The sequence below is a fragment of the Babylonia areolata genome, chromosome 2 (assembly GCF_041734735.1).
Source record: "Babylonia areolata isolate BAREFJ2019XMU chromosome 2, ASM4173473v1, whole genome shotgun sequence".
Classification (NCBI taxonomy): Eukaryota; Metazoa; Mollusca; class Gastropoda; order Neogastropoda; family Buccinidae; genus Babylonia; species Babylonia areolata.
Genome location: NC_134877.1, coordinates 71,367,757 through 71,395,737, shown reverse-complemented (window position 1 = coordinate 71,395,737; position 27,981 = coordinate 71,367,757). Strand labels below are relative to the sequence as shown.

Genomic DNA, 27,981 nt, shown 5'->3' with positions numbered 1-27,981 from the left:
TGTCAGAAAGAAGGAAGAAAAGAAGAAGAAGAAAAAAACAAAACAAAACAAAAAAACCGTTCACCTGCCTCAGGTGTTGAGTTTTCAAAACGAAGGGTGAGAATGGGAGGGTTAAGAATAAAAAGAAAAGAAAAAAAGAAGAAAAAAAAAAGAAAAAAAAAAAAGAAAAAGGAAAAGAAAAAGAAAAGGGGGTTGAGCTTTCCATGCGTGTGACAGTCACCTCCTTTTCTGCACCTCCCCCTCCCTCCCCTCCCCCCCCTCCAGACCCCCCCATGACTGGTTCAGGCGGTGGGAGCGGCGATGGGAAGGAAGGAGGGTAGTCCTGACTGCCTTTCAGTTCGTCGCCATCACGCTGTGCTGTGAGGACTGTTCAGTCCTGCTCTGTTGACTCCGCGTTCTGCTTCACTGGAAACACAGGTCAGCTCCGTGTGTGTGTGTGTGTGTGTGTGTGTGTGTGTGTGTGTGTTAGCGCGCTCCAAAGAAATACCTGAATCCGAAATCATTGAAAGTGGGGGATACTCCTAATTGAAAGTGGGGGATACTCATTGAAAGTGGGGGATACTCCTCATTGAAAGTGGGGGATACTCATTGAAAGTGGGGGATACTCCTCATTGAAAGTGGGGGATACTCATTGAAAATAGGGGATACTCCTCATTGAAAATAGGGGATACTCCTCATTGAAAATAGGGGATACTCCTCATTGGAAGTGGGGGATGCTCCTTGAAAGTGGGGGATATTCCTTGAAAGTGGGGGGATACTCCTCATTGAAAGTGGGGGATACTCATTGAAAGTGGGGATATTCCTTGAAAGTAGGGGATACTCATTGAAAGTGGGGGATATTCCTTGAAAGTGGGGGATATTCCTCATTGAAAGTGGGGGATACTCCTCATTGAAAGTGGGGGATATTCCTTGAAAGTGGGGGATACTCCTCATTGAAAGTGGGGGATACTCATTGAAAGTGGGGGATACTCCTCATTGAAAGTGGGGGATATTCCTTGAAAGTGGGGGATACTCCTCATTGAAAGTTGGAGATACTCCTCTTTGAAGTGGGGGATATTCCTTGAAAGTGGGGGATATTCCTCATTGAAAGTGGGGGATATTCCTTGAAAGTGGGGGGATACTCCTCATTGAAAGTGGGGGATACTCCTCATTGAAAGTGGGGGATACTCCTCATTGAAAGTGGGGATATTCCTTGAAAGTGGGGGGATACTCCTCATTGAAAGTGGGGATATTCCTTGAAAGTGGGGGATACTCATTGAAAGTGGGGGATATTCCTTGAAAGTGGGGGGATACTCCTCATTGAAAGTGGGGGATACTCATTGAAAGTGGGGGATACTCCTCATTGGGGGATACTCATTCGAATTAGAATGGTTACAAGGTGACTACCGTTTGTTTGTCTCTTTTCACCACCAACTTCACGTGTTTTCATTCTGGTTTTTGTTTTGATTTTGGTGCATGACACCCATGATGTTGTTTGATGTCGTCCCTGCACCAACAGGGGTTAAAGGTCAAAGGGTTCTGTATGCGTGCGTCTTGATTCTTGGTTCTTGTGTGTGTGTGTGTGTGTGTGTGTGTGTGTGTGTGTGTGTGTGTGTGTGTTGCTAGTTTTGGTAACATTGTTGAACTGAAGTTGTACCCTCCACACCCCAAAAGGGGCAAAAGGATTACATTTCTTCTTGGAATCTGTCAGCGCCATCACTTCCAGAACTGAAGGTCTTTGTGGAGGCCATGGACATTTCAAATCACTCATGTTCCAATTCTCTCGTCCTGTAAATTTGTATTATAACTTTTTTCTGTGTGTCTGTCTCTTTCAGTCTAATATCATCATCTTAGATGAACAGATTATAGATAATTATATAAACGAGCCTCTGTCTGTCTTTCTATCTCTCTGTCTCTCTCTCCTTTTCTCTCTCACTCTCTCTCCTCACACTCATTGTCTCTTTGTCTCTCTTTGTTTCTGTCTCTGAAGACTGATCGATTGCCATAGTCAAAACTGGCACGAACATCTTCACAGCAGCAGCAGGTTCAGCGTTTATCGAAATTTCAAATCATCCATATCACTGGAATCTTACTTTACAGCAGTTAAAAATAAACACATAAGAGATGTGCTTATAACGTTTAGAATAGGAGCCTCGGATATCCGTACACACAAGATGAGATTTGCTTTCGTCAGTCCAAACGACCTGAAATGTCCACTATGTAACGCTGGTACTGAAGACGAGATACACACTTTATTTTACTGTAAATCTCTTAACGATCTGCGACATAAATATATTCCGAAACATCCCTCTGACAAAAGTTTAGAATTTATAATGCATGACACAAAAATCCTTCATGATCTAGGTCGCTTTATTTATCACTCTAATAAACGTCGCGCTGCTTTATTATGATAACGGGCACAACCTGAGTTCTGTTATGTTATACATTTAAAACAACGAACGTACATGTTTAAGCGGACGTGCTCACGATGGAAGGCATTTACCTTTTTGATTTTTCGATTCATGTGTTTGCATGCCCGCTTTTACAAAATCGAGTCTGCGCGCGCGCGCGCAAGTGTGTGTGTGTGTGTGTGTGTGGGGGGGGGGGGGGGGGGGGGGGGTGCTCAGCATTGCAATGGGTCAGAAGGCTTTCTACAATAAAACATTTCTGAGTTCTGAGTTCTTTTCTCTCTCTCTCTCTCCTCACACTCATTGTCTCTTTGTCTCTCTTTGTTTCTGTCTCTGTCTCTCACAGGTTGACTCTAGTGATCTGATAGTTTGCTGTATATGATGATCTCTCTCTCTCTCTCTCTCTCTCTCTCTCTCTCTCTCTCTCTCTCCCTCCCTCGGTCCTTCTCTCTCTCTCTCCCTCCCTCGGTCCTTCTCTCTCTCTCTCTCTCTCTCTCTCTCTGTCTCTCTCTCTCTCCTCACCCTCTGTCTCTTTGTTTGTTTCTGTCTCTCACATGTTGACTATAGTGATCTGATAGTATATGATGTTTTCTCTCTCTCTCTCTCTCTCTCCATCAATATCAACACGAATTTAAATTGAAAAATAGTCACTTTCATCATTTATGTGTTCATTTTTATATTTGTTTGCATAAATCCTTTTTTGTGACGGCAGAATTAAAAGTCAAATGTACTTTTTCCTTTTTTTCCCACAGTAATACAAACATCGTTCGCTCGTTCTTCCTGTCCCTCTTTGTCTCTCTCTCCCCCCTCTCTCTCCCTCCCTCTCTCTATCCCCTCTCTCTCTCCCCCTCTCTCCCCCTCTCTATCCCCTCTCTCCCCCTCTCCCTCTCTCTCCCCCTCTGTCTCCCTCTCTCCATCCCCTCTCTCTCCCTCTCTCTCTCTCCCCCTCTCTCCCACTCTCCCTCTCTCTTCCCTCTCCCTTCCTCTCTCAATCCGCTCTCTCCCCCTTCCTCTCTCTCTCCGTCTCTCTCTCTCTCCCCTCTCTCTCCCTCTCCCTCTCTCTTTCTCTCTCCCCCCCTCTCTCTCTCCCTCCCTCTCTCCATCCGCTCTCTCCCCCTTCCTCTCTCTCCGTCTCTCTCCCTCCCTCTCTCCCCCTCCCTATCTCTCTCCCTCTCTCTCACGGAAGACATGGAAAGTGCAGTGTCCGACAGCCGGCGTGGCGATGGAAGATGACTTTTCCCCTGACCGAACCAGCGTTGTTCACATAAAGGGTGCAGTCCAAAAGGACGTTCCCTCAAGGACGTTCCCTCAGAGGTAGATCTGCATGGTCAAATAACTGGCAGTGCCATTTTTCATCCCCCCCCCCCCTCATTCCTCGTCCTCACCACTGTCTGCCGTCCCCCTCCCCCTCCCCCCTCATTCCTCGTCCTCACCACTGTCTGCCGTCCCCCTCCCCCTCCCCCTCCCTCATTCCTCGTCCTCACCACTGTCTGCCGTCCCCCTCCCCCTCCCCCTCCCTCATTCCTCGTCCTCACCACTGTCTGCCGTCCCCCTCCCCCTCCCCCTCCCTCATTCCTCGTCCTCACCACTGTCTGCCGTCCCCCTCCCCCTCCCCCCCCCTCATTCCTCGTCCTCACCACTGTCTGCCGTCCCCCTCCCCCTCCCCCTCCCTCATTCCTCGTCCTCACCACTGTCTGCCGTCCCCCTCCCCCTCCCCCTCCCTCATTCCTCGTCCTCACCACTGTCTGCCGTCCCCCTCCCCCTCCCCCTCCCTCATTCCTCGTCCTCACCACTGTCTGCCGTCCCCCTCCCCCTCCCCCTCCCTCATTCCTCGTCCTCACCACTGTCTGCCGTCCCCCTCCCCCTCCCCCTCCCCCCCCCCTCATTCCTCGTCCTCACCACTGTCTGCCGTCCCCCCTCCCCCTCCCCCCCCCCCTCATTCCTCGTCCTCACCACTGTCTGCCGTCCCCCTCCCCCTCCCCCTCCCCCCCCCTCATTCCTCGTCCTCACCACTGTCTGCCGTCCCCCTCCCCCTCCCCCTCCCTCATTTCTCGTCCTCACCACTGTCTGCCGTCCTCCTCCCCCCTCATCGATCGGTTTACCAAATTTCGTTGCCTTGGGGTATTTTACATGCTCTGAAAGCATACTGCACGCTTTTTGTCGGTTCATGACTCTCCATATAGAAGGACTGGCACCCTGACATCCATGACGTCTGTTCAGTTTTGAGCGTCGTTAAAAGCTAACTTCATCAGGGACGGTGTGACAGTGTCGGTGAGGGGCAGACACTGGCCACGAGTGTCCCAGTTGTACAGTCAGTCAGCAGCCGTCGTCAGTAAAGCGATTGGACACAGTGGCTGTTAGTGGCCGGGTTGTGTGGCGCGGCGTGTAGCGTGACCGCCCCTTCACAGCGACCCGTCATCACCTGATCGTGCATGTGCATGTATCCTCCACACTGATGTTCTGCACACACACACACACACACACACACACACACACACACAGATCACTGTTGTGTTACACACACACACACACACACACACACACACACACACACACAGATCACTGTTGTGTTATACACACACACACACACACACACACACACACACACACACACACACACACACACACACACACACACACACACACACACACACAGAGATCATAGTTGTGTCATGATTCACCTTTAGATATGTAGGTCAGCCAGATCGTGTTCCACTTCCCTTTCTGTCCCCCCCACCCCATCCCTCCCTCTCTCTCTCTCCTGTTCCTCTGTCTCTGTTTCTGTCTCTTTCTGTCTCTCAGCCTGTCTGTCTCTGTCTCTCTGTCTCTGTCTGTCTCTGTCTCTCTGTCTCTGTCTGTCTCTGACTGTCTCTGTCTCTCTCTGTCTCTCTGTCTCTGACTGTCTCTGTCTCTCTCTGTCTCTCTGTCTCTGTCTCTGTCTGTCTCTGTCTCTCTCTGTCTCTCTGTCTCTCTCTCTCTCTCATGTGCGAATACTCTGAATACGGGAGCTCTTTTCGTGTGATCGAACCCACAGGTAACCTCTGAGAAAATGAGCTGGTAACATGAAAATGTGAAATTTTTCAACTACTACTTTACACTGAATGGGTGGTGGGGGGGGGGGGGGCAGACTGGTAGTGGGAGAGTCATGGAAGTGAAAAGAGAGGGGTGGGACTGGTAGTGAGAGAGACTGATATATTAGAGTTGAGAGAGAGAGGGGGAGGAGAGAGAGGGGCAAATAGCTCTTTTTGACATTTATTTGTTAACGCCCCCAATGATCACTTTGCTTCGCACCCCGTCATTTCTTTCTGAAGTTTGCCGAGAGAGGTCAGAGGCCGAACTGTTGGGAAAACCTTCTGGACTTGTTGGCTTTTTCTGAAATGCGTTTCGTTCAATGCACATACTCTACAACCCTGACCTTCCTTGAAGGCCCACAGGCGGGTCACTGTGCTGACACGTGTGGCAATGTCAAGGATTCTGGTGCGATCATTTTTAGGCTTCCAGAGACGTGAGTACATCTGTAAAACGGGAAGGGTGAGGAGGAAGGGGGAGAGCAGCACCCTCGCCAGCCGTTGACCAAGACTGTCCATGGACTGTCCAGTCTGGGTCAAGGGTCAAGGCTGTTCTCATACCAGGACACACCACATTGACCCCAGGTGACATTGGCCCCGTGTCAAGGTCAGTAGGAGTGACGCTGGAGAATTGTGAGTGCTGTTGTGATGTATGTATACCTCATCATGTGAACAAACTAAATACCAAACGACAAACAAAATGAAACAAAACAGAAATAGCCCAACAAAACCTACACACCGCCGAACGCAACACGCCTCGTTTGCCTTGAGTCCGCAAACCAGGTGAAGAGAAAAGATCAGATCGTGCACATGGATTGCTTTCCTGACCCCCCCCCCCCCCACCTGCCTCTGTTCACGTGCTGACATGCTGACACGGCCAGATCGTGCAGAAGAGGAAAACGATACGACGTGGTTTTGATTTTTTTTTTAAAATCCTGAAATCGCCAACAAAGTTCCACTCGACTGATTGTTGTTCATTCTGGGAAATATTTCGCGCACAAAATCAACCAGTACTTGCCTTTGTAGCCAATGTTTGTGTGTGGAGGTGGGCATTTTGACGGATTGGAGGATGTACCTGAGTGCGTAACCACACACGCACGCACGCACGCACGCACGCACGCACGCACACACACACACACACACACACACACACACACACACACACACACACAAACAAAACAAAAACAACAACAAAAAAACACACAAAAAACCAACTCCTCCCACGCACACAAATAACTTCTCTCCCCCTCCCCTCTCCCCCTTCCTCCCCCCTGTTCCTTCTCTCCCCCTCCCCTCTCCCCTGTCCCCCTCCCTCCCCCCTGTTCCTTCTCTCCCCCCTCCCTCCCCCCTGTTCCTTCTCTCCCCTCCCTCCCCGCTGTTCCTTCTCTCCCCTCCCTCCCCCTGTTCCTTCTCTCCCCTCCCCCCTGTTCCTTCTCCCCCCTCCCCCCTGTTCCTTCTCTCCCCTCCCCCCTGTTCCTTCTCTCCCCTCCCTCCCCCCTGTTCCTTCTCTCCCCTCCCCCCTGTTCCTTCTCCCCCCTCCCCCCTGTTCCTTCTCTCCCCTCCCCCCTGTTCCTTCTCTCCCCTCCCCCCTGTTTCCTTCTCTCCCCCCTCCCCCCTGTCCTTTCTCTCCCCCTCCCTCCCCCTGTTCCTTTTCTCCCCTCCCTCCCCCCTGTTCCTTTTCTCCCCTCCCTCCCCCCTGTTCCTTCTCTCCCCTCCCCCCTGTTCCTTCTCTCCCCTCCCCCCTGTTTCCTCCTCTCCCCTCCCCCCTGTTTCCTTCTCTCCCCCTCCCTCCCCCCTGTTCCTTCTCTCCCCTCCCCCCTGTTCCTTCTCTCCCCTCCCCCCTGTTCCTTGTCTCCCCTCCCTCCCCCCTGTTCCTTCTCTCCCCTCCCCCCTGTTCCTTCTCTCCCCTCCCCCCTGTTCCTTGTCTCCCCGCCCCCCTGTTCCTTCTCTCCCCTCCCTCCCCCCTGTTCCTTCTCTTCCCTCCCTCCCCCCTGTTCCTTCTCTCCCCTCCCCCCTGTTCCTTCTCCCCCCTCCCTCCCCCCTGTTCCTTCTCTCCCCTCCCTCCCCCAGTTCCTTCTCTCCCCTCCCCCCTGTTCCTTCTCTCCCCTCCCTCCCCCTGTTCCTTCTCTCCCCTCCCCCCTGTTCCTTCTCTTCCCTCCCTCCCCCCTGTTCCTTCTCTTCCCTCCCTCCCCCCTGTTCCTTCTCTCCCCTCCCTCCCCCCTGTTCCTTCTCCCCCCTCACTCCCCCCTGTTCCTTCTCCCCCGTCCCCCCTGTTCCTTCTCTCCCCCTCCCTCCCCCCTGTTCCTTCTCTCCCCTCCCTCCCCCTGTTCCTTCTCTCCCCTCCCCCTGTTCCTTCTCCCCCCTCCCCCCTGTTCCTTCTCTCCCCCTCCCTCCCCCCTGTTCCTTCTCTCCCCTCCCTGCCCCCTGTTCCTTGTCTCCCCCTCCCCCCTGTTCCTTCTCCCCCCTCCCCCTTGTTCCTTCTCTCCCCCTCCCTCCCCCCTGTTCCTTCTCTCCCCTCCCCCCTGTTCCTTCTCTCCCCTCCCCCCTGTTCCTTCTCTCCCCTCCCCCTGTTCCTTCTCCCCCCTCCCCCCTGTTCCTTCTCCCCTCCCCCTGTTCCTTCTCTCCCCCCTCCCTGTTCCTTCTCTCCCCTCCCCCCTGTTCCTTCTCTCCCCTCCCCCCTGTTCCTTCTCTCCCCTCCCTCCCCCCTGTTCCTTGTCTCCCCCTCCCCCCTGTTCCTTCTCCCCCCTCCCCCCTGTTCCTTCTCTCCCCCTCCCTCCCCCCTGTTCCTTCTCTCCCCTCCCTCCTGTTCCTTCTCCCCCCTCCCCCCTGTTCCTTCTCTCCCCCTCCCTCACCCCTGTTCCTTCTCTCCCCCTCCCTCCCCCCCTGTTCCTTCTCTCCCCTCCCTCCCCCCTGTTCCTTGTCTCCCCCTCCCTCCCCCCTGTTCCTTCTCTCCCCTCCCTCCCCCCTGTTCCTTGTCTCCCCCCTCCCCCTGTTCCTTCTCTCCCCCTCCCTCCCCCCTGTTCCTTGTCTCCCCCCTCCCCCTGTTCCTTCTCTCCCCCTCCCTCCCCCCTGTTCCTTCTCTCCCCTTCCCCCTGTTCCTTCTCTCCCCTCCCCCCTGTTCCTTCTCTCCCCCTCCCTCCCCCCTGTTCCTTCTCTCCCCTTCCCCCTGTTCCTTCTCCCCCCTCCCCCCTGTTCCTTCTCTCCCCCTCCCCCCCCCCCTGTTCCTTCTCTCCCCTCCCCCCTCCCCCCTGTTCCTTCTCTCCCCCTCCCTCCCCCCTGTTCCTTGTCTCCCCCCTCCCCCTGTTCCTTCTCTCCCCCTCCCTCCCCCCTGTTCCTTCTCTCCCCCTCCCCCCTGTTCCTTCTCTCCCCCCTCCCCCCTGTTCCTTCTCTCCCCCTCCCTCCCCCCTGTTCCTTCTCTCCCCCCTCCCCCCTGTCCTTTCTCTCTCCCCCCCTCCCCCCTGTTCCTTGTCTCCCCCCTCCCCCCTGTTCCTTCTCTTCCCCCCTCCCCCCTGTCCTTTCTCTCTCCCCCCTACCCCCTGTTCCTTGTCTCCACCCACCCCCCCCTGTTCCTTCTCTCCCCTCCCCCTCCCCCTGCTCTGTGCTGTGTGGCAGTGTGTGGGGCACTGGGTGGGGAGGGGGTGTTTGAACAGCTCCAGCCACCATGAACACTTCAGGTTCTGGCTGATGAACTGTCATCCGTGCAACCTTCACCGCTCTTCGTTGTGGCTGTGTATGCTGCCTCACACACACACACACACACACACACACACACACACACACACACACACACACACACACATGCATGCGCACACACACACACACACACACACTCTCTCTCTCTCTCATTCTCTCTCTCTTTTTCTCACAGATACGCACACATGCTTGCACGCACACACACATATACACACATGCATGCACGCGCGCACACACACACACACTCTCTCTCTCTCTCTCTCTCTCACACACACACACAGACACACACACACATGAACACACTGAGGTCCCGATCTGTTGGTATAGCAATGTGTTAACAGTGTGACACCTGTAGTCATTCCCAAGCTGAGAGAGAGAGCGAGCGGGGTTCGAACATCTAAAAAAAAGACAACAACAACAACACTTTATTACTCAGGGGTAAAGATTTTAGGCATTGCCTAGACTTCCAATTTGCACTTGTGACAACAATAACAACAACGATAACAACGCAACAATAATTGTCAAGAAGCCATGTTAAAGGAAAGTTTGATTTTGATGTGTGGCTTTGGCTTCTTGCCAGTGTGAACGCAACAATAAGTTGCCAGTGTGAACGCAACAATAAGTTGCCAGTGTGAACGCAACAATAAGTTGCCAGTGTGAACGCAACAATCAAGTTGCCAGTGTGAACGCAACAATCAAGTTGCCAGTAGCACGAGAATTTGGGTTAATTTGAAGAGCCAGTTCGGTCCAAAAGTTGCGGTTTTTAATTTTTAAATGCTAGAACACGGTGTGTTGATATCGTCCGTTGACGAAAGTCGTCTCTCCACCTGTCAAGGTCATGAGTTGCCAGCTGACCCGGTCAGCTTCTCCCCCCTTCCCCCCCCCCCCCCCACTCCTTGCTCTCAGCGTGCCTTCAGTCCCACTGGCTGTGCTACACCAGCTGGCCACGTTACACAGGACGACCTTCACCCCAGCTTGCATACTTTGTGTCTGGAGAAGGCGCAAGGTCTACCAGCCGAGGTGGACTGTGGCGTTAACTCTGCAGACGTCAAGATGATGTGAGGCATTGTTCAGCCTGAACTGTGTCGATGTGGAGACGGTAAATTGAGTCAGAAATTAGTAGGCCGTGTGTGGCTTGGACAGTTGTGGTGCTCCAAGTGAGCCTGGACAAAATGGAACATTATAATCTGTTGGCACTCGAATGGAGTCTGGATTTGCTACCAGGATATTTGTTTGTATTTCTGATTTTATTATCATCTCTGATCTTTTGAAGTGCATAGATGGCGTGTGTACTGTGAATTTATAAAACTTATTTTTGGGATTCCTGTGTCGGAAGTCCCTCTGGGCTGAGCCTTTATTATGAAATTTTGAGAGGCTGAAAATGATTGTAACTGGTGATGACAGTACTGGCGACTGCAGTTGTGTACAACGCACGTAGGGTGCACGTTGTAGCGGTCTTTAGAGGTGTGTGGCCCGAAGACTGAGTGGTGTGAGCAGGCCCTTACAAGCCGCTTGCTGTCACTCAAGGTGTGCTTGGCGAGCTCGTTTTGGTCCGCTGACGTGAGATTAGAACCGACAATATTTTCTTTATCGCTTGGATTGGTTTTGTGTGATTGTTGTACGCAGCTGAACCGAGTTGGTACGCGAGTATGTGGTACATGCATACGATATGGGATGTGTATAATATTATTAGAAGTTAAGTTAATTTGAAAAATGATAATTGTTTGTGCTGTTGTCTGTGCTGGGTGTGGATGGAAGCAAAGTCTGATAGCTCTTACATAACTTCCTCGCCTTTTCCCCACACTGTGCACGTGACAATATATTGTCTGTGCTGGGTGTGGATGGAAGCAAAGTCTGATAACTCTCACATAACTTCCTCGCCTTTTCCCCACACTGTGCACGTGACAATAATAATTTTGGTAAATGCTGCTGTTGGAACTACTACTACCTCCACGACTACTGCTACTAATGATGATAATAATAATCATCATCAACATTGTAAAAAATAATAAAACGAACACATTTACACACTTCATCCCCCCCCCCCTCCACCCCCTATACAAAAAAGGGTGGCGCTGTCAGTGCAGCGACATGCTCTCCTTGGGAAGAGCATCCCGAATTTCACACAGAGAAATCTGTTGGGACAAAAAAGAGAACTACAAAAACAACACATACACGCATGTTAATACTTACTGCCAACACACACACACACACACACACACACACACACACACTTATGCGCACACATGTATGGATGTAGACACACAATCATGCATATAGGTATATACATGTTCATGCATACGCATACATAAAAACATTTGCATATATAAACACAAATATCAATGCATTGGTGGACACTGAATAGATACATTGATGTTCAATGTTGAAAGGCATTAACTAAAGGGGTTAATGAGATTGGTAAATCAACAAGCACACAGAATGTAGGAGAGACATTTAATGAGATTGGTAAATCAACAAGCACACAGAATGTAGGAGAGACATTTAATGAGATTGGTAAATCAACAAGCACACAGAATGTAGGAGAGACATTTAATGAGATTGCTAAATCAACAAGCACACAGAATGTAGGAGAGACATTTAATGAGATTGGTAAATCAACAAGCACACAGAATGTAGGAGAGACATTTAATGAGATTGGTAAATCAACAAGCACACAGGATGTAGGATAGACAGTTAATGAGATTGGTAAATCAACAAGCACACAGAATGTAGGAGAGACATTTAATGAGATTGGTAAATCAACAAGCACACAGAATGTAGGAGAGACATTTAATGAGATTGGTAAATCAACAAGCACACAGAATGTAGGAGAGACATTTAATGAGATTGGTAAATCAACAAGCACACAGAATGTAGGAGAGACATTTAATGAGATTGCTAAATCAACAAGCACACAGAATGTAGGAGAGACATTTAATGAGATTGGTAAATCAACAAGCACACAGAATGTAGGAGAGACATTTAATGAGATTGCTAAATCAACAAGCACACAGAATGTAGGAGAGACATTTAATGAGATTGGTAAATCAACAAGCACACAGAATGTAGGAGAGACATTTAATGAGATTGGTAAATCAACAAGCACACAGAATGTAGGAGAGACATTTAATGAGATTGGTAAATCAACAAGCACACAGAATGTAGGAGAGACATGACCGAAGTGAGAAACAGATAGCGGACATAAAGAGGACAGAGAAACACACTTGTATCATTGTACATATACAATAGTGATGAATATGCTGATGCGAATGTTAAAGGTGATATCATCCAATCAACTGTTGAACAGGTAAAACAATGATAAAGCACAAAAATAGAAGACTTCAGTGTATGTAAAGGTACAGATACAAATTTCACAAAGAAAAAGGCATGATGTTTTTAGGCTGGTTATATTTGCTTTGGGGGCCTATTGTTTGTAGAGCAGAAGTGTTCGCATGCTTGATCTGAAGGACCGTACTGAATCACACGTCTTAATATTAATGAAGGAAGGAAAAGACATCCTTAAAATGCAAAGCTAGATTTGTTCAAATTGTTGCGTACACGAGGCAGAATATAATTATCTGAATCGTAAAGGTACCACTCCTTTCCCCAGTTAAATCAGGCAGATAATCAAAGGTACCGTTCATTTCCCCAGTTAAAGCACCCAGATAATCAAAGGTACCACTCCTTTCCCCAGTTAATCCATCCAGATAATTAAAAGCACCGTTCCTTTCCCCAGTTAAAGCACCCAGGTAACTAAAGGTATTGTACCTTTCCCCAGTTAATCCACCCATATAATTAAAGGTATTGTACCTTTCCCCAGTTAAAGCACCCAGATAACTAAAGGTATTGTACCTTTCCCCAGTTAATCCACCCAGATAACTGAAGGTATTGTACTTTCCCCAGTTAAACCACCCAGATAACTAAAGGTATTTTACCTTTCCCCAGTTAATCCACCCAGATAACTAAAGGTATTGTACCTTTCCCCAGTTAATCCACCCAGATAACTGAAGGTATTGTACTTTCCCCAGTTAAACCACCCAGATAACTAAAGGTATTGTACCTTTCCCCAGTTAAACCACCCAGATAACTAAAGGTATTGTACCTTTCCCCAGTTAAACCATCCAGATAACTGAAGGTATTGTACCTTTCCCCAGTTAAACCATCCAGATAACTAAAGGTATTGTACCTTTCCCCAGTTAAAGCACCCAGATAACTAAAGGTATTGTACCTTTCCCCAGTTAAACCACCCAAATAACTGAAGGTATTGTACTTTCCCCAGTTAAACCACCCAGATAACTGAAGGTATTGTACTTTCCCCAGTTAAACCACCCAGATAACTAAAGGTATTTTACCTTTCCCCAGTTAATCCACCCAGATAACTGAAGGTATTGTACTTTCCCCAGTTAAACCACCCAGATAACTAAAGGTATTTTACCTTTCCCCAGTTAATCCACCCAGATAACTGAAGGTATTGTACTTTCCCCAGTTAAACCACCCAGATAACTAAAGGTATTTTACCTTTCCCCAGTTAATCCACCCAGATAACTGAAGGTATTGTACTTTCCCCAGTTAAAACACCCAGATAATTAAAGGTATTTTACCTTTCCCCAGTTAAACCACCCAGATAAAGGTATTTTACCTTTTCCCAGTTAATCCACCCAAATAACTAAAGGTATTGTACCTTTCCCCAGTTAAAACACCCAGATAATTAAAGGTATTTTACCTTTCCCCAGTTAATCCACCCAGATAACTAAAGGTATTTTACCTTTCCCCAGTTAAAACACCCAGATAATTAAAGGTATTTTACCTTTCCCCAGTTAAACCACCCAGATAAAGGTATTTTACCTTTTCCCAGTTAATCCACCCAAATAACTAAAGGTATTGTACCTTTCCCCAGTTAAACCACCCAGATAACTGAAGGTATTGTACCTTTCCCCAGTTAAACCACCCAGATAACTAAAGGTATTGTACCTTTCCCCAGTTAAAACACCCAGATAATTAAAGGTATTTTACCTTTCCCCAGTTAAACTACCCAGATAATTAAACGTACCACTCCTTTCCCCAGTTAAAGCACCCAGATAACTAAAGGTATTGTACCTTTCCCCAGTTAAAACACCCAGATAATTAAAGGTATTTTACCTTTTTCTCCAGTTAAACCACCTAGATAATTCAAGGTACCACTCCTTTCCTCAGTTAAAGCACTCAGATAACTAAAGGTATTGTACCTTTCCCCAGTTAAAACACCCAGATAATTAAAGGTATTTTACCTTTTTCTCCAGTTAAACCACCTAGATAATTCAAGGTACCACTCCTTTCCTCAGTTAAAGCACTCAGATAACTAAAGGTATTGTACCTTTACCCAGTTAAACCACCCAGATAACTAAAGGTATTGTACCTTTCCCCAGTTAAACCACCCAAATAACTAAAGGTATTGTACCTTTCCCCAGTTAAACCACCCAGATAACTAAAGGTATTTTACCTTTCCCCAGTTAAACCACCCAGATAATTAAAGGTACCGGAATGATATTTAAGTAAATACAATATTTTTGGTCTTTTATGTGCATGTGTTGGATGTGTATGCATTTTAAACATAGATTTTATTTGAATGTTATGACAAGATTATTCATGCGTACTGAAGGGGTTCAACCATAAAATCTTGATATATTCAGTTTTCCTTATGACCCCCCTCAGTGATTGATGAGCATTATATATATATATATATATATATATATATATATATATATATATATATATATATATATATATATGTGACCAAGCGCGCTATGCTTGCTCCAACACTATTCACGCACAAGCCAGAGCAGACGACGTTTTCACTTCTAACCCTTGCACAGAATATGTGACGTAACTCTGCTTACATCATTTTGTCCTGGCCAGACCACCTGCTCACTGCTCGACCAGTGTCGCGTCGCGATACGTCATTGGCTGAGAAGAAACTTGTGTTTCTGTTCCACAGTATTTAATTAATAGCTCTTTTGTCAGATCAGTAAACTACTAGTATTATATACTGGCAGAATCGTCTTAATTCCATCTTTAAATCTATTCCATTTATGTTCGCCTACGTGAAACTGATTTAACGCAGTTTGTAATTTTCAGCGACGAGCTCGTTAAAACTGACCCTGTTCAGGTGACTTAAATTAAGATTATAAATTCATCTTAAATAATCAACACTTCATTTTACACTCATTATAAAGTAGGCGTTGAGCTCTTTCTTTTGCAACTTATCCGACGTAAATCGGTTCAGGAATCATTTAGAAATCTATCACTGAACACCTTTAAACAAACACAATTGTCATCGGATTCTCCGTGATTAGTGACGATCTGCTTGCAAGCACACGTGACGCACTTTGCGGTCCGCTAAACTTGCATAAATTGGCACAGTGAATGATGAGTGGTCATTTCATACCTGGTCAGTCATCTGACCAGAGCCTGCTCTCTCTCTCTCTTGCTGTGTCGCGGGCAGTGTGTCGTGTGTGTCCCCACAACAGCTGACACCTCGCTATGTATCGCTGTAAGTACTAGTGTGCAGAATGTGTTGATTTGTAAATTGTATTATTTGACACAGTACTTGTGTTTATATGAGTATGTTCAGTTAATTCTTTGTTCAGTTATTGCTTTGACAAGTTAGTCACAGATCAGCTATGACTGATCTAAATAATTGCCATGTCGTCATCTGCATGGAGCAGTGTTCCATTTGATTCTTAACGTCACAGTCAGTGACTCTCGACACAGTTTGTTCCAGAATGTTCTAGTGAGTGCGTAAAGTTCATTCACCGCTTAATGGTTAAGCCATGATGGTTCTTCATTTAATATCTGGTCTATCAGTTTGCCAGTATTATATCTAATCCACTGATTCATTTGAGTCACTTTGACACAGTATAAGTTTTACCTAGTCTATACTGTCAGTGTACTTTCACCAAGTCAGCATCGCTTCAATCACTTTAACTGCACTATTTAAATGTATTGGAAATGTCATTTGATGTCAGCTTTTGGTCTTCACACATTTGCATTATGTTGTTGCGTATCCCAAACCCGAGTGAATAGTCTTTCCATGTGATATGTATACATGTGCTTTATTATTCACTTGTGCCGACACATTGTACTTATGACATTTGTTTGTGTCATTTCAGGCACTGTCTTCTTCTCTTTTTATCTTCTCATTGTCTTCTCCTAGTTGTCTTCTTCTCTTCTTCTTAGTCTTCTTCTTTTAGAATAATGTAAATAAACCAATAGAAAACCCCATTTGTGACTGGCCTCTATATGTCCCTGGCCTGTGCGTGGGATCTTGTCTATCCTTTCATTCAATAAATCAATTAGTTTAGTTCTTTTGTACTGTCTGTACCCTTCAGTAACCACTCGGTACACAGCTACATATATATATACCTATATACCTATATCAATATATATACCTATATCTCTCTCTATATATATATCTTAGTGTGCGTGTGTTAAAGTCGCATTGTATGTGATACATGTAAAGCTAGAATATTCAGAATTACCCCCTTATCCTTTTCCGTTATATCTTTACTCTTGGATGTGGCTTCGTTGTCAGCCTTTTAAACTTAATAAATTTAGCATAAGACCCTTATATGTCAGTTCCTTCTGAAATAGCTCAGCTGATTAAAATTGAAATGTTCTATAGCCCATGTGTTGAGCATTGAGGAAGCTCTACGGAGGACTGGGGGACGTGCGACGTACTGCCGACTTCGTCGAGGAGACGGGGGAATCCATTTGATAAATGACCAACGAAACAACAGCAGAGAAGGGTTAAAGGGAAATTTTGTAAGATTTGATTTAAAAAAAAAAAAGAATTCTGGGCTAGGTACACATATATTGTCTAATTGGGTGGTCAAAAGTGAATCCTAGCAGTGGATAATAGACTATATACAGTGCTTTCAGCGTTCCCACTTTCCGTGTCTTCTACTGACCATCCACTGTCTTCTCTGGAATCCCACTACCTTTGACTTCCATGGTCTAGGCCTCACAGATCGACAGCCTGGCAGGCCAGGGATTTGAGGGCTGACCCTCTGACGCCTGACGGGATCCCCGCTGGGCATGCAGTGCAGGTCATCACCTTATAATCAGCTTCCACACCTCACACTGCACTGACTCATGAGCCAAGGTGACAAGGCACAAAGCCAAACAGTCCGTAATTCAGCAGTTAATACCTGCATGCCCCCCTTACCGCCCACTACGATCTATTTTTGTGATGGAATGACACAAAGGAGCATTGTCCAATTTTCTCTTACTTACTTACTTTACTTTTTCCTTCCGCTTGTACCGGTGGGCGTCGCGGGGAGATACAGTTGTCTGTCTGCAGCAAGGCGAGTGGCCTGGAGGAGGGACATCTCGTGGGCTCTGAGGGCGTCTGCCACTGTGTCGCTCCAGCGTCGCCTTGGTCTTCCTCTGGCTCTCCAGCCAGAGTACTTGGTGTTGTATACCCGAAGAGCTGGTTGGTTCAGAGGCATACGTGTGAGGTGTCCAAACCACTTGATCCTCTGTTGTTCTGTGTTTTTTTTGTACTGGTTTTGTTCCTACCATGTCTCGTATCACCTCATTCCCTCATTCCTGATCTTGTCTCTCCTGGTCTTGTTCACTGCTTTTCTCAAGCATTTGATTTCACAGGTGACCAGTTTTCTCTCGAGGGCTTTTGTGAAGGACCATGTCTGGCACTGGTATGTGAGCGTTGGTAGGTAAATGGCGTTGATGAGCTTCGCACTGGTGCTCATGGGGATGCTGGGATGTTTCAAGAAAGGGGCGAGTTGGTAGCTGACTGCGTTGGCTTTCTGGCATCTGGTCTCTATTTCTCTGTCTAATTTTCCGCTTTCAGTGAAGATGCTGCCCAGGTACTTGAATTCGCTTGCTTGCTTCAACTGGGTTCCATTGATGCTGATGTCCAGTTTTTCTGGTCTCCTGCTGACGGTCATGACCTCGGTCTTACTGGCGCTGATCTTCATGTTGTAGTTCTCGCAGCTTGTGTTGAGCTGGTCTGTGTGCTCTTGTAGCTGTGTCTTGTCGTTGTTCATCATTGCCTGGTCGTCGGCAAACATGAGTTCATTGAGTGCCTCAGGGTCTGGGTTGGCCTCCTTTGTAATCTGGTCCATGTAGATCACGAAGAGCATAGGGGAGAGATTGCAGCCCTGCCTAACCCCGGATGTTACTGGAAACCAGTCGGATGTTCCACTGGCGGTGCGGACTGCACTCCTGGTGTTGGCGTACATGTCTGGGATGTTGTCTAGTTGTGCCCCTTGACGTCGTACTGCTCAAGGACCTTCCACAGCTTGTCTCTGTTGACTCGATCGAAGGCTTTTTCCTGATCCACGAATACGAGATGGAGATCTTGGTCGTATTCCATCGCCTTCCCACACAGTTGTTGGAGTGCAAAGATCGCATCGGTGCACCCTCTTCCTTTTCTGAAGCCGAACTGGGCGTCACTGAGGAGATGTTCTGTTTTCGCTCGAGTGCGCTGCTCCAGGATCTTTGCATACATTTTCCCTACGTGGCTGAGTAGTGATATGCCTCTTTATGTGCTGCAGTTTTTCTTCCTGCCCTTCTTCTTCCATATTGGCACCACTATTGCATTTTGCCAGTCTTCTGATACTTCTCTCTCCTCCCAAGCTTTCTGAAAGATGGTAGTGAGCCACTGTGTTCCGGTTTCACCGCAGGCAAGGATGGCTTCAGTTGTAATGCCATCGTCTCCTGCTGTCTTGCCTTTAGGACTGGTCCTCACTGCTGTTCTCACTTCACTTTCCAGGATGGTAGGTTCCCAGTGGTCTGGGTGGCTGGGGGTGAACCGGGACTGTGTGTCCTGTGCCTGTACTCCTGATGGGTTCAGTAGGTCTTTGAAATAGTCTTCCCATCTCTTCATTATCTTTTCTTCTTCATGCAAAGCTTCTCCGTTTGCATCATTGATGACAGTGGTTGGGTCGAAAGGTTCGTCTCTCACTCTCATCGCCTTTACACTCTTGTAGAACTCTGTTGGGGAGGTCTTGCACGTTTCACTTAGCTTCTCGCCATACTGGATCCATGCCTTTTCCTTTGCTGTTTTCACAACTTTCTTGCTGTGTCTTCTTGCAAGTCTGTACTTGATGTAGTCCTCTTCATCCTTTGACTTGACCCAGATCTTGTAAAGTCTCTTTTTTTCCTTGATGGCTTCCCTCATTTCTTCATTCCACCAAGCTGTTGCCTTTCTTTTTCTTCCTCCTGCCTTTCTGGTACCACAGACTTATTTCATGGTGTCCAGGAGGGCTGTCTTGAAGGTGTCCCAAGCTTCCTCTACGTTTAGTGATGTGGAGTCATGAGAGTCCAATTTCTCACTAATAGTGCACCTGAACTGAGTCTGCACCTCTTCATCTTGGAGTTTGTGCATGTTAAGTCTTTCCGGCTGTTTCTTCCTGTAGGTAGACTTCCTTTTCTTCTGGGTGATCAATGTTGTGATGACTGGCCTGTGGTCTGTGTCCAGGCCTGCGTTGGGGTTGGCTCTTGAGTCTGTGATTTCTCTCCGTATTCCAGACCTTGCTAACATGAAGTCGATCTGAGATGAGACGTTGATGTCATTCCATTTGTACCAGGTGTAGATCTGAGTGGCTCGATGTTGGAAGAATGTGTTGGTGACGATAAGGTCGTGCTCTGCACACAGTTCCAGTATATGGTTGCCGTTATAGTTGCATGGTGTTCTATGGTCACTGTGTGGACCAAGATGTTTTGTCCACGGTGTTCTTCTCTCGCCGACTCTGCCATTGAAGTCTCCCATTACAAACAGGTCTTCTTTGTCTGGGATGCTGTTGATGACTTCCGAGAGTTTTTTGAAGAAAGAGTCTTTTTCCTCGTCTGAGTAGAAGTCATTACATGGTGCATACACTTGAATGTCTTCTTTGTCTGGGATGCTGTTGATGACTTCCGAGAGTTTTTTGCCCTCTCTGATACCGATCTTGACGAGTCTCTCTGAAATGAACTCCGTACTCACTAGGTCATTTGCCTTGTCAGGGTGTACGATGAAACCCACCCCATGTGAAGCTCTCTGCTCCTTGCTTACACCGCTTCAAATGAGAACAAAGTTGGAGTCGATTTCCTTTCTTCTGGTGTCTGAGATGCCCAGGATGGAGATCTTGCGCTTGGCCATGAACTCTAGTATCTCAGGTTCTTTGTTCGTCAAGCCGCAAATGTTCCAAGTCCCAATCTTTTCATTGTTCCTTAATCGTTGTCCGTTTTCCTCGCCGGGTCGTTTTCCGCTTTGATCAGTCCGTTTGTATCTCCTTTTATTGTCTCGAGCAATTTGTATCCACTGTCAGCCTGCTAAGCCAGTCACAACTTCACCAGTGCCCCGTTGGCCAGCATTACCTGTTTCCAGCTCCAACGGCGAGGACGAGGGGTTGGACTTTGGGAGGCGTCCATTTTTCTCATTGACTCAATATTGGGATGCTCTTCTCACCGTCAAATCTAATTTGTTTCATTTTTGTAATGACCTTCATCAGCATTGCGATTTGTTTCATTGTTGTAATGACCTTCATCAGCATTGCGACATTTTTAATTGATGTAGCAATGAAAGAAGACTTTTCTTACCATCAAACATGACTTATGTTGTTGTTGTCACATCGGAGGCACATTGTCGACATTTTTGGGTTTCGTGTTCAGATTTTGGGTCAAAAGGTGAGTTTTGTGTTTTTCTAGATTGTACAGTTCTTTACCATTAATCAGGTATCTGCTCAGAAAGCGTGCCATTGGAACATGGGTGAGTGTCCTTGGCAAAAATGGAAGTGGACAGCGTGGGCACATGCCATGTTTCTGTCCGGTCTGGTTTGTTTGTTGACAGTGACGGTGGACAGCTTGGGCATTGTGCCACACACACACACACACACACCCTCCCCCCCACACACCCCTCCCCACACACCTCCCTCCCCACACACACACACACACACACCCTCCCCCCCACACACCCCTCCCCACACACCTCCCTCCCCACACACCCCCCCCCCACCCCCACCCCCACACACATGGTTAGGATCTGCCCCTCTTCGAAATTGTGTGCTGAAATCTTCGTTTCTTTCTGTCTTTCTGTCTCTGCCTTTCCCCTGAGTCCCTCGTCCCGCCCTACAGGCCCTTCCTGTGATAGATTTACAATAATTTATTTGGGTTCACACGTGCAATGAGTCCATGCATTATCTCTCATTCGGTAGCCCGTGTGTGTGTGTGTGTGTGTGTGTGTGTGTGTGTGTGTGTGTGTGTATGTGTGTCTGTATGTGTGTCTGTATGTGTGTGTCTGTGTCTGTGTGTGTGTGTGTGTCTGTGTGTGTGTGTCTGTGTGTCGGTGTGTCTGTGTGTCTTGTTTTTTTTAAAGAAGACACTGGAAGTAGAACATAGAAAAAATAGTCTCACTTTAACATAGAAAAAATTGTCCACACATACTGATTATAGGAATGTTTGAGACGTTAATGTCTATGACGATCGTAAGGCACTGATCGACGTGGGCTGCTTGAAAGGATTTGGTCCGTTTCCGGCACACAGCTTTCGGTTCGACAAACGCTTGTTTCAGATGAAGACAAAGTGGAATGTGAATGGATGATCTTGTAAGTATTGGTAACACCTCTCTCTTTCTAATTCCCGAGGAATCAACCGTGAGCCGTGAAGGTGTTGCCTGTGTGTAATTCTGTGGATCTGTCCAGTCCAGTCAACAAGCACACAGCATGGCACAATCCGCTGCAGCCTGCAGTCTTCAGGAGCTTCGGGCCAACAAAAAGGGCGACCATTTCTGTCGGTTCAGCCCAGGGGCGGTCAATCTGGACGGGATTAGCGGCGATTTGGTGGCCGCCACAGTGACCAGGCCGATCCGGATCAGCGCAGTGAGGTGCGCCCTGCCTGCACTGGACGTCACTGCCCTGCGCTGGTCACTGGACTGGTGGTCAGCGCTTACTTGACTGCGGTGGTCAGTGGTCACTTGACTGCGGTGGTTAGCGGTTACTTGACTGCGGTGGTTAGTTGACTGGTTAGTGGTCAGTTGACTGGTGGTTAGTGGTCAGTTGACTGCAGTGGTTAGTGGTCAGTTGACTGGTTAGTGGTCAGTTAACTGATGGTAGTCAGTTGACTGGTGGTTAGTGGTCAGTTGACTGGTGGTCAGTTGACTGGTGGTTAGTGGTCAGTTGACTGGTGGTCAGCGGTCAGTTGACTGGTGGTTAGTAGTCAGTTGACTGGTGGTTAGTGGTCAGTTGACTGGTGGTCAGTTGACTGGTGGTTAGTGGTCAGTTGACTGGTGGTCAGCGGTCAGTTGACTGGTGGTTAGTGGTCAGTTGACTGGTGGTTAGTGGTCAGTTGACTGGTGGTCAGCGGTCAGTTGACTGGTGGTTAGTGGTCAGTTGACTGGTCAGTGGTCAGTTGACTGGTGGTTAGTGGTCAGTTGACTGGTCATTGGTCAGTTGACTGGTGGTTAGTTGACTGGTCAGTGGTCAGTTGACTGGTGGTTAGTGGTCAGTTGACTGGTTAGTGGTCAGTTGACTGGTGGTTAGTGGTCAGTTGACTGGTTAGTGGTCACTTGACTGGTTAGTTGACTGGTTAGTGGTCAGTTGACTGGTTAGTGGTCAGTTGACTGGTTAGTGGTCAGTTGACCTTGTTAGGGCCAGAAGTGATGGTGGGTTTTACTGTGATATCGCAGGGCAATAGTTGTGCTTTGCTGTTGTGAGGATGTCATTTTTGTTGTGTGTATACAACGTGCATGGTGTGAGTGGAGAGGTCTCCAGGTTCAAGGTGTCAAAGCGGGAGTACTGATCCATATGCGCTACACCACATCTGCTGTTAGGAAAAACAAAAGACATGATGTGGATAACCTGTATTCCTTGAGGTCGTCGATACACTGAGTTCTCTATACTGTGCACAAAACCATTTTTACATCACGTGTTTCATCTTCAGTCAATCAGGAAGCGGGAAGAGGACTGCTCTGTGACGACAGACTAAATAATGTAACGGGTATCGAATGAAATACCGTGTACACTCTGTGACGACAGACTAAATAATGTAACGGGTATCGAATGAAATACCGTGTACACTCTGTGACGACAGACTAAATAATGTAACGGGTATCGAATGAAATACCGTGTACACTCTGTGACGACAGACTAAATAATGTAACGGGTATCGAATGAAATACCGTGTACAATCTGTGACGACAGACTAAATAATGTAACGGGTATCGAATGAAATACCGTGTACACTGACTGGCGAGAAAACAGTTTACATTCCGACACTGCACAGTCGTCGATTTCTGGCATCACAAAACCTGGCTGTTGATTGTTCGCTCAGTTCGGACAGTCACACTGATGCAGCTGTTCCTGCAGTGTGTGCTGCAGTGTGTGGCCTCTTTACAACGACACCGTTCTTTGGGCCATCTGTGACTGTGTCTGAAGACACCCCCCTCCACCTACCCCCTCCCCCCTCCCCCTCCCCCATGCCCCCTGCCAATCCTGCCTCCCTGGCCCTAAAACGAATTTTCACACACTTTCGTCACCGCCCTTTACAAGGTTGTTGAAGCGCCGTGTGTGAACAGGTGAGGTGGCTGACAGCATTGGGAAGAGAGAGGCCCCTGTCCTGCCCAATGGAGAGGTGCTGGGTGCCTGTGGTGCTGGGGACAGTGAACCCTGACACAGCGCTGACCATCAGGCCAGACCGAACAGCAGAGAGCACCTGTAAGGACCTGTGAGGACCTGTGTGAGGACATTAAGGACTCGTGTGGACTTGTGAGGACCTGCGTGGACCTGTGTGAACCTGTAAGGACCTGTGTGAACCTGTGAGGACCTGTAAGGACCTGTGAGGACCTGTAAGGACCCATAAGGACCTATGAGGAACTGTAAGGACCTGTGAGGACCTGTAAGGACCCATAAGGACCTATGAGGAACTGTAAGGACCTGTGAGGACCTGTAAGGACCCATAAGGACCTATGAGGAACTGTAAGGACCTGTGAGGACCTGTAAGGACCCATAAGGACCTATGAGGAACTGTAAGGACCTGTGAGGACCTGTAAGGATCCATAAGGACCTATGAGGAACTGTAAGGACCTGTGAGGACCTGTACGTTTAAAGACCTGTGAGGACCTGTACGTTTAAAGACCTGTGAGGACCTGTGTGGGCCTTTGAGGACCTGTAAAGACCTGTGAGGACCTGTAAAGACCTGTGAGGACCCGTAAAGACCTGTAAGGACCTGTGAGGACACATCAAAGGACAGCATGATCCCCGGCTCCAGTGCGGGCAGGGGGGTGGGGGGAGTGGCGGCCCTGGGAACCAGCGTGGTCAGAATCCAGGTCCCCTCTGACGTGCTGGGGGGGCGGCGTCCCTCTGACTCTGGGCACGGGCACCGCATGCGGGGTGAGTGGGGGGTGGGGGAGGGGTCAGGGTGATGGTGAGGAGGGATGATTGTCACGGTGTGAGGGGGGGCGGGGGGGGGTCAGAGTGATGGTGAGGAGGGATGATTGTCACGGTGTGACGGGGGGGGGGCGGGGGGGGGGGGGGGTCAGAGTGATGGTGAGGAGGGATGATTGTCACGGTGTGAGGGAGGGGGGAGGGGTCAGGGTGATGGTGAGGAGGGATGATTGTCACGGTGTGAGGGAGGGGGGAGGGGTCAGGGTGATGGTGAGGAGGGATGATTGTCACGGGGTGAGGGGGGGGGGGTCAGAGTGATGGTGAGGAGGGATGATTGCCAAGGTGTGAGGGAGGGGGGAGGGGTCAGGGTGATGGTGAGGAGAGATGATTGTCACGGTATGAGGGGGGTGGGGGGGGTCAGGGTGATGGTGAGGAGGGATGATTGTCACGGTGTGAGGGAGGGGGGAGGGGTCAGGGTGATGGTGAGGAGGGATGATTGTCACGGTATGAGGGGGGGGGGGGGGTCAGGGTGATGGTGAGGAAGGATGATTGTTACGGTGTGAGAGGGGGGGGAGGGGTCAGGGTGATGGTGAGGAGAGATGATTGTCACGGTACGAGGGGGGGGGGGAGGGGTCAGGGTGATGGTGAGGAGGGATGATTGTCACGGTGTGAGGGGGGGGGGAGTGGTCAGGGTGATGGTGAGGAGAGATGATTGTCACGGTGTGAGGGAGGGGGGAGGGGTCAGGGTGATGGTGAGGATAGATGATTGTCACGGTGTGAGGGAGGGGGGAGGGGTCAAGGTGATGGTGAGGAGGGATGATTGTCACGGTGTGAGGGGTGGGGGTGGGGGTGGGGGGCCGGGTAATGGTGTGAAGGAGGGATGATTGTCACCGGGTGATTGACCACAGGGCTGTAACAATGCATAGAGAGAGAAACGTCAGCTGACCACAGGACTGTAACAATGCATGGAGAGAGAAACGTCAACTGACCACAGGGCTGTAACAATGCATGGAGAGAGAAACGTCAACTGACCACAGGGCTGTAACAATGCATGGAGAGAGAAACGTCAACTGACCACAGGGCTGTAACAATGCATGGAGAGAGAAACGTCAACTGACCACAGGGCTGTAACAATTCATGGGGAGAGAAAATTGAACTGACCACAGGACTGTAACAATGTATGGAGAGAGAAACGTCAACTGACCACAGGGCTGTAACAATGCATGGAGAGAGAAACGTCAACTGACCACAGGGCTGTAACAATTCATGGGGAGAGAAAATTGAACTGACCACAGGGCTGTAACAATGCATGGAGAGAGAAACGTCAACTGACCACAGGGCTGTAACAATGCATGGAGAGAGAAACGTCAACTGACCACAGGGCTGTAACAATGTATGGGGACGAGAACGTCACTGACCACAGGGCTGTAACAATTCATGGGGACGAGAACGTCACTGACCACAGGGCTGTAACAATGCATGGAGAGAGAAACGTCAACTGACCACAGGGCTGTAACAATGCATGGAGAGAGAAACGTCAACTGACCTCAGGGTTGTAACAATTCATGGGGAGAGAAACGTCAACTGACCACAGGACTGTAACAATGTATGGGGAGAGAAACGTCACTGACCACAGGGCTGTAACAATGCATGGAGAGAGAAACGTCAACTGACCACAGGGCTGTAACAATGCATGGGAAGAGTAACGTCAACTGACCACAGGGCTGTAACAATGCATGGGGAGAGAAACGTCATCTGACCACAGGGTTGTAACAATTCATGGGGAGAGAAACGTCAACTGACCACAGGACTGTAACAATGTATGGGGAGAGAAACGTCACTGACCACAGGGCTGTAACAATGCATGGAGAGCAGCCTAGGACGCCGTAACTGTGAGGGCGACAGGCTGTGAGGCGGTCAGATCACGCTATCAAGGCAAGGGAAAGGTCAGGGCCATCCAAGTGGTTTCCTACAAGCCTACATTTCACGGGCCTCCATTGAGTGTGAAACTATCGGTTCAACGGAGAGGAAGGCGGTTACAGCAACGCACTGTGGAGTGCAGAGAGCAAGATGAGGCACCGAAAGGATATCTTGGTCATCCACTGCATCCGTGCTCATCCTCCAGTCGTCTCGACTTAGTCTTGCCACTGGAAATTGGTGGACCCGGACGAGAGAGTGAGGTCGACGTTGCGCAACTCCTCTTCACTTTAAACAAACTCATCGCGCAAAGCATCAGTCATCCAAAATGACCTTTCATCCTTCATCATTTCATCACCCCCAAGTCCTGTGGCGACAGGCGAGCGACGAAACGACAGGTGTGGGTACACTGGCAGTCGCAGCCGCAGACCTGCATGCAGGCGGCTCAGGCCATAGGGTCGTTCTTCGTCGACAGGAGCAGCGATGGAGCTCGGCAGCCGTCTGAGCGTCTGAGCAGCCCTCTTTAGGAATGCACTGCTCACCTCCCTGGCATGAGGAAGGGGCTAGAAAAGGTGCCCTAAAAATTGCCTGCTCCATATCACCCTGGCCAGCATACCGCGGCTGGCGGGGACCCTACATCAGCGGTCGAAACAAAAAGAAAGAAAAGAAAAAAACAAGGATCGTTCCTCTCACCATTGGTGCTTGGAACATAAGGACTCTCCTGGACAGAGATAACGCAGACAGACCCCAAAGGAGAACAGCACTAGTTGCATCCGAACTCGCCAGATACAACATCGACATCGCAGCCTTGAGTGAGACTCGGCTTGCAGGCGAAGGCGAGCTCTGTGAACGGGGATCTGGTTACACCTTCTTCTGGAGTGGACGAGGAAGCAAAGAGCGACGTGAGGCTGGCGTTGGTTTTGCAGTAAAAACCGCACTTGTCAGCAAGCTAGCTGGAATCCCAAAGGGAGTCAACGATAGGCTTATGACCATGAAACTCCCACTGGCATCTGGCCAGAAGCACCTCACCATTGTCAGTGCCTACGCCCCAACCATGACCAACCCGGATGAAGTGAAGGCGAAGTTCTACGAGGACCTTCACTCTGTCATTGCTGCCATCCCTAAAGCAGACAAGCTCATCATTCTTGGGGACTTCAATGCTAGAGTTGGCTCTGACTACATCTCCTGGGATGGAGTGATTGGAAAGCACGGTGTGGGCCACTGCAACCCAAATGGATTGCTTTTGCTTCAGACCTGTGCAGAGCACGAACTGCTGATAACCAACACAGTTTTCTGCCTCCCTACCCGTAACAGGACGTCATGGATGCACCCTCGCTCAAAGCATTGGCATCTCATCGATTATGTCATCGTCAGGAAAAGGGATAGGCAAGATGTACGTGTAACAAAGACCATGTGCGGCGCCGAGTGTTGGACAGACCATCGCCTTGTAGTCTCGAAGCTGAATATTCGAATCCAACCCAAGAGACGCCCCCAAGGCCAGAAGGCTCCAAAACGGCTCAACATCGCTAAGCTGAAAAGCATCACCATCAAACAGTC

The 27,981-nt window shown here is 48.8% G+C and overlaps 2 protein-coding genes across 2 annotated transcripts in view; one reads left to right on the top strand and one right to left on the bottom strand.

Moving 5' to 3' along the window:
• The first annotated feature begins 327 nt into the window (after positions 1-327).
• Positions 328-27,981, top strand: part of LOC143278362 (potassium voltage-gated channel protein Shaw-like) — a 49,140-nt gene continuing 21,486 nt past the window's right edge. The window contains exon 1 of the mRNA XM_076583265.1: positions 328-417. The gene's annotated coding sequence lies outside the window, so the exon portion shown is untranslated. The remainder of the gene's footprint in view (positions 418-27,981) is intronic.
• LOC143278392 (uncharacterized) lies at positions 18,690-19,328 on the bottom strand. Its single transcript, XM_076583268.1, has one exon. It carries the CDS (start codon positions 19,326-19,328, stop codon positions 18,690-18,692), a length of 639 nt encoding a protein of 212 aa, XP_076439383.1.

Bases quoted from the DNA above. Each gene is read 5' to 3' on its own strand.
- LOC143278392 (XM_076583268.1), bottom strand. From the start codon at position 19,328: ATGAGGGAAGCCATCAAGGAAAAAAAGAGACTTTACAAGATCTGGGTC.